The 14,568-nt window shown below is 35.3% G+C and overlaps 1 protein-coding gene across 6 annotated transcripts; it reads right to left on the reverse strand.

Moving 5' to 3' along the window:
• Positions 1-3,614: 3,614 nt before the first annotated feature.
• On the reverse strand, positions 3,615-10,262 carry LOC7493403 (uncharacterized). 6 transcript variants are annotated; one of them, XM_024589606.2, is made up of 11 exons: positions 9,744-10,261; positions 8,890-9,093; positions 8,511-8,692; positions 7,736-7,862; positions 7,489-7,638; positions 7,225-7,419; positions 6,752-7,042; positions 5,851-6,591; positions 5,628-5,768; positions 5,313-5,405; positions 3,615-4,226 (listed from the first exon to the last, which is right to left on the reverse strand). In XM_024589606.2, the coding sequence occupies exons 1-10, from the start codon at positions 9,843-9,845 to the stop codon at positions 5,319-5,321; spliced, it is 2,220 nt and encodes a 739-aa protein (XP_024445374.1). In that variant the 5' UTR covers positions 9,846-10,261; the 3' UTR covers positions 3,615-4,226; positions 5,313-5,318. The 6 variants fall into 6 exon arrangements, with proteins under 6 accessions (XP_024445374.1, XP_024445375.1, XP_024445376.1 ...); XM_024589607.2 differs by lacking the exon at positions 3,615-4,226 and adding an exon at positions 4,946-5,107; XM_024589608.2 differs by lacking the exon at positions 3,615-4,226 and having other exon boundaries at positions 5,173-5,405; positions 7,495-7,638; positions 9,744-10,260.
• Between the last annotated feature and the right edge of the window lie 4,306 nt (positions 10,263-14,568).

The following is a 14,568-nucleotide window of genomic DNA, read 5'->3' on the forward strand; positions in this document are numbered from 1 at the left end:
TCTTTCTTAATTTGTGTTCGACCTAGTTAAAGTCAATGAAAGATTTGTTGTACTCCTAGAATTTCAACTCTTTTTTTTTTTTTTTTCCTTTTCCTGTTCAAAGTCACTACTGACTTTTGACGAAGTTACAGAAGTGCATTTTTTCCTCACCATGAAAATTCCCACTTCTGCCAATCAACTTCCCTAGCTTTCACCTTTGACACTACGCGGTGTTTTGCTTTCTTGTATCAGCACCATAAAGGGAACAAGATGTTTAGGATTAACTAGGTTGTTAAGCAGGATTAGCTCGCATTAATTATTTCTGTCAAGACATGATTAGAGTCCACATCTTTGAAATTAATGTGATTAAGATGGGCTACACATCATATTCTTTTCCACGAGAGAGTGAAATGATTCGATGGGATTGAATACAAAACTAACTTCAAAATGAAGTGGAAAAGGTGTTTGTCATGGCTAGCTAGAAATAGCTTTAGCAAAGGCACCTTGGCAAGGGCAAGAGACTACCTGTATGTATGTATGTATGTATGTATGTATGTCTTTGTCTTGCGCCAATCTCAATCTTATACCTATCTATATATCTAGTTTTCTTCAGATGATCATAGCTAGGCTCTCTTTACACCTCAACACACCCATGACACTACATCCATGCATGCCTTGACAATCCATTAATCAAGGCGTAAACATGATTATCTTGTTTGTATATTTAGAGGGGTTGTAATTTATAGGTAAGCTATTCTCCTCTGCTTTTGTGATATATATCCTATCCCTAGCAAGCTCATATGCCTAGATACTTTAGATATACCGAGATTGACATCATAATCTACATGTAAAGTCTCTTATTTAGAGAAAAACAGGCGTAGTTATCCACAAAAATGAGATAGAAATGTTACAGGCCACTTAAATTGACACAGAATCCAGCTTTAATCATTCAAAGCAATACTAGTTGTAAATCACTAGGGATCTCCCATGCTATTAATTGTGCTGTCAAAATCGTTTCGACCAACTTTGACACAGGAGAGCAGACCTAGGCAAACGACTTCCGTCACCTTTCTTTGATTATCATAAAGAAACTAATTAATTATTAGACGTCATTGCTTGAATCACCAATTAATTATGATTTAAACATTGTTTCGTTTAACCAAAATCTGTTTTCATGGAGGTTGAGATTAAATCTGGTGCTGTATTAATCGCGACTGATCAAATCAAGAGATAATTAAAAAACAAACAATTGCATTATGAGCTTCTTTATCAAAGACTGAAATCTTAAATTCCAATTCCATTCTAGTCAATCAATCGCATAGAAAAGCAATATTTTATGCCAATTCCAAATTTGGCAAAGGTAGAATCAGAATTGGTATCTAATTTCATCTCTAATCAAACATATATGCTTGCTAAGTCAGACCTCTTTTTCGTGCCCCATGTTAGCTTGTATCTGTAAAGACCAACCCTTGCAGGCTATTGATCTTACATTATCAACGACAAAATTCTCTGAAATGACCGGATGTCCGCCAGCTTTCCTAGCTATTGATCACAAAGATAAACAAAAATCATATCCTTACATTTCACTTGGTGATGTCTCTTGTGTTTGTTTGGCATTTCTTCTCCCTGAAAAGTATTTCTTGAAAGAGAATTTATGGCACCTCATGTTTCTATCTTGTTAATGAAGCTGCCTGCACGTACGTAATCATTACCCCATTTTGGAGATCAGGGTACCCGATTAATTTCTTTCCATTACAAAAGTCAGAAATACCAGACATTCATGGAGCAATTATTCTAGATTTGAGTGGCAATCAGGCATCATCGAGAAATTCTCTCAAGGATCGAGGAGGGTTATTTTTAATTGTGTAATTCAAAATCCTAGATAATATTCCATTTAAATTTGAAAAATAAGAGAGTAAAACACACTCTTAATTTTCTGTCAATTAAGACCATTTTTTACCATTAAAATAAGCAATGTAGTAGTATGTATCGGTCAACTCTAGGGTTTTCTTCTTCTTTTTTGTTCGGTTGGGATCAGTGATGAGAAAGAAAGGGAAGAATTTTAAGAAGACCTCCTAGCTAGATCGGACGAGCAGCTTATTCCATGAAAGACACACAACCTTGTAAAGTTATAATTAAAGCCCCACTTAATAGTTGTTACGAGGCAAAAGATCATCCCATTCTTATATTATAATATTCCATATAATCATTTCCAAATCTTATATTTATATTACTATAAGAGAGAATAAAATACTACAAAAGAAAAAGAAAAAGATGGGAATATCATCAACGGTTCAGAAACAAGCAAACATAATAGATTATATAATATAGTAAAATAACCTATACAAAACACTTGTTCATTGATAAAGTCAAGGATATATAAATGTTAGGAGCTGTCTTAATAATTGCAAATGATATTTTAAAATATTAACTCATCTTCTCTCTAGAAAAGAAATGGCATAGTTCTTGTGATATTATTAAACTTTTGTTCTTATCCTGGTTTGAGGTGAATTCTTTTAAATTAAATAGCTTTTGAAGCTGTGGATGATACAGAAAGCCGACACATGAAGCCGACTTCAAGAGGGCCTTTAAGGAAAGGGAGTTGGGATTCAATTGGACGGATAATAATTATAAAATCATCGACGAACTTTGCCTTGGGCTCCACAAATTTGACCTAATATAAACTATGAGCTTCTGGGCACCTTTCAACCAAGACAGTGAAGGAGTTACACAACGTGTTAGGAGGTTTTGCAATTAAGAAAACAAGTTGGGATCGGACAAGGTTTTGATAACTTTATTACAAAAAACAATTAGTCACCATTCTGAACTCTTACAATTTGTCTATGTAGTGATAATACAGCAACAACTTTTTACAAAGAGAGCAGAAGAAAAGGGTTTTGGTTTAGACGAATTTGAACATATCAAGTAGAGTTGTCGGCTGGCTTGGATTAATGATATTGGGCTCTGACTAGATTTGCGAACTAAAAGAGTGACGGAGTAGTTGATGTTTTTTAAGGTTTTTTTATTTAAAAATATATTAAAATAATATTTTTAATATTAGTTTACGAAAACAATATAAAAATATATGAAAAATGAAAAAAAAATTAATTTAAAAAAAAAACACAATTTTAAACGCTTTCCCAGAAACCCCTAAAGGATGCATTCATGTCTTGCAATTTTCAAGAGATTGTCGTAGAATTTTTCTCATATTCTCGGAAATTTGGACTTCCAACTACCACCTTTGCTTATATATCATACATTTCAAACTAGCAAATCATTGATAAAGGATATTTAAAATCCGATCGAGTGTTTATCACGCATGTATATTTTTTTATATACTGTTAATTAATTTTAATTATTTGAACATGTAGTTATATATAATTTATTTCAATCCAAAACTTAACTTCTATTTAAAATACGGTCCAAACAGAGATTTATAAAAAAATATTTTTTTATGTTTTTGAATAATTTTAATATGACGATGTTAAAAATAATATTTTTTAAAAAATATTATTTTATTGTATTTTTGAGTGAAAAATACTTTAAAAAACAACTGGATTATTTTAATGTATTAATATCAAAAATAATTTTTTTTTTTAAATTATTATTTTAATATATTTTTAAACAAAAAAAAATATTTTTAAAAATAATCATTACCATTCTTTCAAACATTTTTTTAAAGTTACAACTTCTCAAACAATCAAAGTAGTTGAAGTGAGAATAGTTTCTCCTATTGGCATATGTTCGACATGCTACTCGTCCACTCTCACATGTAAGTGTGATCAGCAAAGTTTCAAAAGACTAATGAAAACAAAATGAGACCTTAGCATACCACCGGGGTTTAGCTCCTCGGAACATTAGCTCCACCCTTGCACCGCCGCCTTTCTTTGCAGAGCCACTGTTTTACTGATGAGTTATCCTCCATGCTAACCTTCATAACTAACTCCACAAATTATCTCAAGTAGTTTGCCTCCTGATTCACTAGTTATACCAGTTCCATTCAACACTGCATCTCTGAGGACTAAGTTCTTCTCATCACCTTTGCTTTCAGAATGAACCTTGTTACTTGATCTTTTGCCTTTCGGAACACTTTCTCCCTTAAATTGATTTTCCGAAGGGGCGTTCTTAGGCTGTGGGGCTTCGCCATTTTTCACATCATTACTTGACAAACTCTATTGGGACAAAAGGAGAACTTGGAAAACCTTGTTTAGCTTTGCTACCTTTTCTTTTTCGCCCGTCTCCTTCTCCTTGTAAGATCACATTTTTCAGAAATTATCAGAGGAAGAGATGGTCAAAAAAGTAAAAGCCACTACAAGTTTGCCTTGAACATTTTATTCTATGGCTATAACCTAGGAAATCCTCAGCACTTACATTAATGGAGGTTCTACAAGTGTTTGTTCAACTATATATAAGCTGCTAAAACATTTATCATCATGGGAAGGAGGAAAAATCAGAACTGTTCCAAGAAAAGTTTTTGGAGAAAAGCAAGTAGCAAATGAATTAGTGTGGCAATCAACTGAATGTCTCAAAAGGGGAATCATGTGGAAGCAAGAAGCTGATAGAATTATTAACTCAAAACGTGCATAACAAAAGATCGTATAACATAATCATGTCATTTGATATCACCAGGTTCATGGCCACAGTAAAGCTTAATTCTTTTATAATTGGATTTAATCAGGATTTTAGCTCAAACTTCCACAAAAGTTCACCAACGAAAAGACTAGCAGAATCATCTCTGACGCCCATTCAGAACTGATCTCAAACCCTATTTTTTTTTCAGGTCAAATTTCAAGTTGGGGTTATACCGACGTAGTTTACCTTTCCTAGTTAAAATGATTAAGCACACACCTACCATTAATGAAGAGAATGTTAGCCTTTTATAGTTGGAGCAAGAAGAGAATGTCAGTGACAGTGAAGTTACAAATACAAACCATAAATGCTTAGTTAACACAACAATGGAAAGATGTACACAAACCATAAATGCTTAGTTAACACAACAATGGAAAGATGTACACAAACCATAAATGCTTAGTTACACAACAATGGAAACATGTTCATTCCAAATCAGAATTTATCCAATCAACTTTTTTTTTTGGTGTACTGGAGAAGATGAAACACGAACTGCAATCTGGTGATAGCACAGCAGATACATCTCATTTAATTTAACACACATAACAAAGTATAAAAAAGCACTATCGTTAAAAAACTTACTAATATTAATAATAAACAAGACATGTTATCTATCTCTAGTGATAAAAAGTTCCATCAAAATATTGCATTTTGATATCATCATGAACTACAGGAGCTGTATCATCATTTCTAACTCATCTTACTTTTCTTCATTGTGACATTTTCTGCCCTTCCGTGCTCTTCACCTTGGCCTTGCAACTTTTGACTACAACTTCACATTCTTTGCATTCCTTGATCTATATATATTAACAAGAAAGAAACAATCAAAACTGCGATTTTCTAGTGATTGATAAGTTGAAAAGAGAATTCAACAATTAACTATTCGACATATAATTGAGCAGAGGGATTTAGATTTGTTAGAGGTGCTAGGACTCGCAATCATATATGTAATTGTCTTATTGTTGCTTATTATAACAGGTTTGTTTGACAAATCATTATTGGTTTTGATGCCATATTACCTCATCAGGTTGCAGATTGGCCACCACCTTTTGAAATGCATCGAATGACCTACTATCCATATTATAATAGAGCACAGAGGGATTTGGATTTGTCGAAGGATCTAGGACTTGCAACTTGCTAATTCGTTCCGATGCTAGTGTCTAAAAGAAATTAAAAAAGAAAAATGTGAAATGCAAATAAAAATATCAGTAAGCAGGAATTTTAATCAATAATGCCATTTACCTGCAACAATGGAACACATCCATTCAAGAATGCATAAAATTTGTTCTGGCCAGCCAACTTGCTTGCTGCTTTTTCCAGAGACGTGAGTAAATAGTCATATACTGCCCGTCCCCAGGCATACGAGCCGAAATCATTTAGATTTTCCAGGAATTTGAGTGGCCACCAAGATATATATTTAGAATGGCTTGGAAAGAAATAGACATTGAACATGTATACAATGGATAGGCGAAGGAAGTCCTCAGCTTCACCTTTTCCATCAACCCTCATTAGGTTTAGTTTTTGCAGAAGCAAACAGCTAGATTTTTTAATGGAACTTCTCATTTCTCCATCTTTCTTTTCCTTACTGGCACCTGTTGATTTCTTTTTGGTTCTTTCATTTCCATTCACTATTTCAAAGTACCTCTGCACAATTTGCGGAGAAATCTGCGCTCCCAAAAATTTCATGTCCACCCTTTTCCCTTCAAAGCGGAGGCCGATGCATTTCTCAATTTCTTTGCCACAGAACTTGAGTGGACGGCCTGCTACAATAAATGCATCCATTTTAGCATCATAGCATTCAATAAGAGCAGCTGCCAGATTGCGATTAATGGGGCATCTAGGAATATCAAGGTAAGCAGAGAAGATTGAATTTTCAATTATGCTTCTCTTCTTCCCTTTTAAGTTTGAAAGAAACTCATGCATTTTCCGTGCACTGCATTTAGTGTCCATGGCTTGTTTTCCCTCGTATTTAAGTTTTCGTCTCTGTTAACAAAAAACAGAAAAAGAAAAGAACAGAGCTTTATTAGCCAAGAAAATCAGCAAAAAAGAACTATCCCTGTGAATCATGAAGCAAGAGAAACTTTTCCGGTAACTAAGAATCACATTACAAAATTAAGGTTAAACAAGAGGACAAGATGGCAACCTCAATTGGAATACTAACTATTTGGTCTTTTCTTACTCTTTCTCTGGTTCCCTTCTCTTTCACAATCTCCTCCCCTTGGAAAACTATACCTTCCTTTTGACGTTTCTTCTTGTTGAAAGCCTTCCTTCTGACCTTCTTGCCTTCCTCATTGTGGTATTCCTCTTGAAAACCCTGTTCTTTACAGCCCTCTTCTCTATCAATTTTCTCCTTTCTACCTTCCCCACTATTCTCCTCTCCAAAAACCTGCTTTTTGCTGCCTTCTTCTCCATCATTTTTCTCCTTTACAACAGGCTGTGAGGTAAATGCATTGTGAATCCAACTGAACTTTGCAACTCAAATTCCTTGCTTGATACTTATCAAGTAATTTAACAGAAAAATCATGCAACCAGAAAAACTTTTCCCACAACTACAAAATGGTTGTGTTACAAAATCAAGGTACACAAGAGGCAAGGAAAAAATTGTGGAACACTAACCTTGTTGTTTGGTTTGACCAGTTTTCTGCTTCTCTTCTGTTTCATAACCTCCCTTTGGAAATTTTCATCTTCCTCTTGAAGTATTTTCTCTTTAAAATCCTTCTCTTTGGTGTTTTTGTCTTCCTCTCTATTCTCCTCTTCAAAACCCTGATATCCACAGCCTTCTTTTCTATCATTTTCCTTCTTCACAACTAGCTGCAAGGTGAATATATGCTGAATCCAACTGAATAAAGAGATCCCATTTTAATGTAAAATGAGACATACAGCAACCTCGGTATGACTTCTTGAATCCTGCAGCTTGTCCCTACTGCGCTTCTGGCCACAATAATTTGCCTGAGGCACGTAGGGAGCAAGCTTTGATCCACAGTTTTCAAATATTCTCTCCCCTAGCTTTTGTGCAATAGGCAAAACATCCTGGTGAAAAAGAAAAGGAAAAAAGAAAAAATCTGATCATTTAGATAACAAAGAATCTAGAAGAGTTCGAAGGGAAAATGGTTGGTTATACATTCACCTGGTTTCTATTTCTTATAAAGTCCAAAAAGAGGTTGACAATCTCCAATGGGATCTCTTTAATTTCATCTAAGATTATTATCATAATTAATCCCATAGATGAAAATACAATGTCAGGATGGTGTTCCCTGAAAATTGTGCACATTCAGTTCAACAATTATAATCCATTCTATTAAAAAGAAATGCAACATACACTTGCAAGTTGCAATCTTTTCCATGAAAACGCTCGGGTTTATAGCTGTACCATCATACTTAAAGAAAATCAAGCATAAGCAACTGTTACATTATTGTCCATAGAAGGGGGGAAAACACAATGATACTTTTAAAAATCTGCATATCTGCCCTTTTTTGGCTCCAGAAAACATAATACAGCTGAATGACAAGACAAGAGGTTTATAGTTAAGTATACAGCTGTGCGTGAAAAATGACCAACCTTTGTGAAACTAATGGGAACTTTCAGTTTTGAACACCTTCCCCCTCTCAAAAAAAAAAAAAAAAAAATGAGCATGAAATAAGACACAAAGAGTGTGAAGAAAACAAAAGATGCATTGGAATATTAATCCTTGCCAACAAAATGCACATCATGGGGGAATCACTTAGTCTGTTAAACATCAAAGTCCTCATCATTTAAAACCAACTACATGTGACTATATAAAAGAAGATGGAAGAACACCTGAACAAAAGTTGAAAAACTAACAAAAACTAATTTACTTGAGAATTAGCTGAGAGAAGTTGATTGTAAAAGAAAAAACAATTACACTCAATCAATATCTCACCTTATATTTGTCAAAAAATGCTTAAACATCTCCATAATCAAGGAATAACATTTACGATCCACCATCAAAAGGCATGATCTGACATTTGCAAACTTTTCTAGAATCAAAACTCTTTTATGGTATGAAGGGCTTGAGGTGTCGGATATATTTTCAAATGATGCTACAATCAGCTGTAAAATTACCTGCGAAGCAATCCAATGTTAGAGAGAACATTTATGAGTAAACCAAAATACACACGCAAGAATATGAAATTGAAAACACGGGCAGGTTAAAGTATCTTGGCATATGCACAAGACTATGCAAGTACAATCATGTGCCAACTAAAATTCTTAGCTCCTCTGTAAATAAAAACATATGAGACACTTAAAGGGGTATGTACCTGCATTTGTTCATCATCATATGAAAAAATTGGTGCGGTTATTCTCAAAATCTGACTGAAGCACAAAGCAACAGAAACTTTCACATCAACATCCGAATGACTCAGAAGTTCTTTGGTCATAAGTGCTTTCATTGCAAGGTCTACTGCCCTTTGCATTGAGTTGGAAGGAGATCGATCCATTCTCATTAGACAATTCTCAAGTTTCTAAGGAAAGAAAACAAAGAAAGAAAAGGAAAGGAATGAGACAATGCATTTGCATCTGCATTTAAACAGAGAGAGACAAGAAAAATTGAGCTTAACAAACAGAAAATAGAGGATAATACATTATAACACTTCAATCAACATCTTCACCTCAGAGGTTGTGACATTTAACTTGAAGTATTGACTGCCATTCCATGTACAAATTAGATAATCAAGAAGAAGGATCCTCACGTTAAGAAAAACTATTGACAGTCAAATGACCGATAGAAGCCCAAAAAGAATTCTAACTAGATTTCATTCAAATGGGATATTGAATAACCACACGAGACGAACTTCAACCAATTCCATTTCAACAAATTTCTTTTAATTCAAGTTGAACATTAAAACCCAGAAGCAAAAGAACATGCAACATCAACCTACAGCACCTAAAAGACCCAAGTAAATTTAAAAGAAGGGCAGCACAGAATTGACCAGAATCGGAAGCATTTCAACCACTCTAAAGCTTTCAGAAGGTGCCAATCAAAGTAATTTAATTTAGTCACACCTAAGTCCTAAACCTAAATCATTCAATTCACAAAAAAAAAAAAAAAATTGCAGCTTGAGCTTGTTCAAGATGAATTAAATGGAGAACGTGTGAGATGATAAAGAAGTACCTCAAGCAAAAGAAGGAGCTGTGAAACAGAAGATGGAGGTGAAAGAAGTGCATTTCCAGCTACCTTGATTTCATCTTCCAGCTCTTTATCCTCCCTTTCCATATTTTTTTTTTCCAGTCTCTCAAAACTAACCCTTTTAGCAGTTGACAGGGCAAGTGTTATCAGAATCACTGCTGTCTCTTTAAAGCTAAAAACAATTCTCAGGTTTCCAAGTAAACAGCTCTCTTATTCATTTTCAGCGGAGAAGGTTTTAATCAAGACCGAAGAAAAAGTACAGAGATTCCTTGAATTTCATACAGGTGTTGTACGATGATTGTATATCTCGGATTAGAAATTAAGTATATGCCTAATATTCAATTCTAAAAATAAGTGGAGAAAATTTTGAAAATTCGTAATTCAATAGAATAATTAAATGAATAATACATAAAAACTTACATATAAAAAAAATCCAAAGTTGAATAAAATAATAATTAAAAGAGCAAAACATGGCATTCCGGACCCCTTGGATCGAAAGTTAGGGGTCTTCTATTAGGTGAGTTATTAAAAACGATTTTATATTACTTTATATTAAACATAAACATGGTTATAAAACTTAACCCGATAAAAGGTGGCCTAAGTGAGCCTGAGCGAGCCTATATGAGCACAGGTGGGCCTCGGTAACATGAGTTGGTAGTGAGTTTTAGAATTTGTAAATTCCAAAATATATTAAAATAATATTTTTTTTTATTTTTAAAAAATTATAAAAATATTAAAAAATATTAATTTAAAATAAAAAAAATTTAATTATTTTTAAAAACATTTCGAAACACAATACTAAACACACAAGTGAACTAGGTTTAAATCTATGAAACTAAAATAAATATAATCTAAAACATAACTAGATACAAGAATATAGCCAACCCAACGTAGATTGAGACTGAAACTTCAAATCAAAACCCTTTTTAGTTTATCCAAGGCATTTTGCAAGAAAATCTTTTGGAATTGTGTTAAATGCAAGGATCTAAGTTTAATTGTGACATTGTTGGATTTTTCTTATTAAAATTTTTTAATTTTTTTGTCAGACTCAACCTTGTTTTTATCCATCAACTCATGTTTGCTTAGAAATTAAGTGTGTTTCTTCATCAAGAGGTTTTCTCATATTCTCTTCTTTTACAAAACAAGTGAAACACACAAGTAAAAAGAATAAAACATGTATAAATACATAAATTAAAGCATTCTTAACCTTTTATTAACTCAAAAGGATATACAAATATCCAAAACTTGCAATAAATTAAGGTAAAACCTTTTTTTTATTATTACATGCGGTTTTAATCTTAAAAAAAGAGAAAGGTTTTTGAAATAACCTTTCATATCGAGTTAAAAACCATAAGAATAACTAAAGTTTCAAGGTAAAACCCTTTTAAATTGAATGAACAAATCCTAAAAAAGCGTAGAATATATTCTATAATGAACATCCATCTAATTTTTCTTAAATTACCCAATTACTTAACTTTCAAGAAATGAAGCACACAACAATCTAGGTGGTGGCCCAGTGGTAAGAGTTTGGGACCAAGAGGTTTGCTCCCTCTGTGGTCTCAGGTTCGAGCCCTGTGGTTGCTCATATGATGGCCATTGGAGGCTTACATGGTCGTTAACTTCATGGCCCGTGGGATTAGTCGAGGTGCGCGCAAGCTGGCCCGGACACCCACGTTAAACTAAAAAAAAAAGAAAAGAAATGAAGCACATAATTCTGAAGGGTGTAGCTCAACTGATCAGGTTCTAGGTTTGCTTCCTAAAGGTCACTAGTTCGAGTCTCACAAATCTCAAAGTTACTGGAGGTTTATATGATCGTTAACTTTAGGATCTATAGAATTAGTCAAGGCGCACGCAAACTGGTCCGAACATCCACGTTAATATATATAAAAAAAAGAAATGAAGCTCACAAACAAGAACTGACAAAAAAAGGTAAAGAAAAATTACATCAAGCAAAAACAGAAGTTGTGATGAAGTAGATGGAGGCGAAAGAAGCATAATGGTATTGGTAGCTACCATGATATCCTCTTCAAGCCTTCATCTTATCTGACCATGTTTCCCCAAAACCCAAGAAAATAAAATAAAATTCTCCCCTGTTTCACTAAACTATGGTCTTTCTAATACTCCAAGTAAGATGGGGCAAAAATGCTGAAGTTCTTTCATGTTGATTTTGTTCTTTTAGTTCTTCAAGAAGAGAAACACGAGGAGATGGACATAATTATAAACTAGCTGATGGGGACATCGAACCGGAAACATTGGTTACGCGTGCGTATAATTATAGACGATGGAGGATAGCCCAAACCATTGAGAAATTGGGTTTTAACTTATATTTTTGGGCTTAATTCATATGGACTTTTAGTTAAGGTTTATGAATTTGGTTTTATTTGTTGGGTTGGATTTAATTATTGTTGGATATTTTATTTAATGGGCCATAAGCCCAATTGCTTATTCTAGTTAGGGTTTTAGTATAAATACCCTACTTTTCTAAATGTAAGGAAATTATTGATGATTAATGAAAATTGCAGATTTTGCATCTCCTTACTCTCCTCTCTTCTCTTCTTTGGGCTTTCTTCTTCTTCTAAAGCTTCTTTCTTTTCCCGGCTTTAATTCTTTTGTTTGCTGTCCCGCATCAAATTTGGTATCAGAGCACGGCTTTTAATTGTTCTTACAATTAAACGATCTATGCGTTTATGTGAAACCCTACTGTAAAAAAAAAAATTCCATGATCAAAACCCTACTGTTCTGATTACAAGAATCTACTGTTCACTATTCACTGTTCAAATCACTGTTCATCATCCACTGTAATCGGGTTTCCAGCAGCGGCGCCCCTGCCATCTGCGGCGTCTCAGCTAGTCACAGCGGCAGACCCACCACCGAGAAGACCTGCAAATCAGTCCACCGATCCACGCCGATTTGCTACCTCCGACACAGACCAGCGGCAACCACCAGATTGACACCGCAAGAGACATCAGTGGATCTCCGGCTTCAGCAGCACAAAACCACCAGCAACAGCTACCCACAACACCCATCACAACGGATCCACGCATCAACCAGTTTCATCCACACCAGAGAGCAGTTTAAGCATCCCCAATAGCCACCAAAACCGAGATCAGCTCATCGTCACTGTTCATCGTCACTGTTCTTTGGCGACTCCTCAGCAGCGACAGCCTCCACAGGAGCAAGCCTCTGCCTTCCAGCTTCTTCACCGGCCAACAGCTGTCCTCCTTCCTCCAGTGACGCCCACAGAAACAGCCCCACTCCTAACTGAGAACCGACTGTCGGATCTGCAAAGAAGAAACGACCCAAAAGGAAGACAGCAAACAGAAGGGAAACAAAGGAACAGACCCAACAGTACCCTCCATCTTCGCCGGCCAAACGCCACAGAAGCATCACCGCAGCAACAGCACCAGCACCAACCGCGACCCGCCATCCACAACGCCATCGCCTTCAGCAGCAACGACCGATCCACACATCAACGGCCCCCGTCCAGCAGAGACTCCACAGACACCGCCGCCTCTTCCGTCGCACCGCCGCCTCCAAGCAGAATCACGAAGCCCCGCTTCGTGCACCATCGCCGACAGCAGCGGCCACAGTTCGCAGAAGCTAGGGAAGCAAGGAAGAAAGAAAGAAAACCACAGCTGAGAATATAATTAACCTAGACACGTCACCGCTACATCATCGCCACGTCAGCGTTCATGTCATCAGACACGTCAGCAGATCTTGCCATGCCGACAGCCACGTCATCGTATCTGCCACATCAGCGCTGACCGCCACGTCATCTGTCCCTTCAGCCATGCCACCTGCCACGTCAGACATGATCATCCCCGTCACCCACCACGTCAGCAAACTGGCCATGTCAGCAGTCCATTCATCTGGTTTGCCACATCAGCTCCAGTTTCCTCTCAGCACTCTAGTTAGTGAATCACTCTCCCATGTTTGTTGAAGTTTACGTTTCTTGGTTTTTCACTTGTCATTTAAGGTATTATTAATATTACTTTTGTGCCTAGAAAATTCCCAAAAAAAAAAAAAAAAAGAATCTCACCTAGAATTTTAATTGTTAATTTTTGTTCATCAACCTCTTTCATCAATGATAGCTAATATCTTATTTTATTTGATAATTATGAATTCTTGCTTATGACATCGTATTTGATTAATTATTTACACTTAAGAATTTAGTATTACATGCTTGCAATTTTATTAGTGTAATTTGTTCTTGATTAATCTCCACATTTAAGAAGAAAAAAAAAAGGATAAAAAAAAAATTTAGCTTTATTTTTGTATTGTGACTTCACTTGCAAGAACCATTTGTGATCTCAATTTCATTTCTAAGTGAGTGTTGTATGCTTTTGTGTCATGATCATCTAGTGTCCAAACTTAAGTTTACACTTACCGTAGACTTAACCCTTAGTCATATTCTTATGACCATTTAAAGGGCACTGCAAACTTAGGTGATCAACATGTTTAGAAGAATTGAGCCCCAAGAGAGTTTTCGAATAAGGCATGCAAAGACTAATGAATATCACAAGAACAATCATTATGGACAAGCTCACTCTGAGCGCCACCAGTATGACTATCATTTAGGTTACTATAAACATGATGACTTTGATGAGCGAGTCTTGAGTCCTAGCAAAATAAAACCCCCCACTTTTGATGGTCGTCATGATCCTTGGATATTTGATATGTGGATTCGTGATATGGATCGATTCTTTGAGTGGCATAACTTGTCTGATAATAGAAAAGTTAGATTTGCTAAGATGATGTTCATTGATGAAGCCAAAATTTATTGGAGAGATGTTGAGGATTGTTTAGAGAT

Source organism: Populus trichocarpa, chromosome 18, assembly GCF_000002775.5.
Source record: "Populus trichocarpa isolate Nisqually-1 chromosome 18, P.trichocarpa_v4.1, whole genome shotgun sequence".
NCBI classification, from domain to species: domain Eukaryota; kingdom Viridiplantae; phylum Streptophyta; class Magnoliopsida; order Malpighiales; family Salicaceae; genus Populus; species Populus trichocarpa.

What these genes read in the sequence shown, in the direction of transcription:
- LOC7493403 (XM_024589606.2), bottom strand. Translation starts at nt 9,845, where the DNA reads ATGGAAAGGGAGGATAAAGAGCTGGAAGATGAAATCAAGGTAGCTGGA. An exon ending in TGGTCAAACCAAACAACAAG is followed by an intron (nt 7,043 to 7,224) that starts GTTAGTGTTCCA and finishes TTTACCTCACAG; the next exon opens with CCTGTTGTAAAGGAGAAAAA. An exon ending in TAGTTAGTATTCCAATTGAG is followed by an intron (nt 6,592 to 6,751) that starts GTTGCCATCTTG and finishes TTTTGTTAACAG; the next exon opens with AGACGAAAACTTAAATACGA.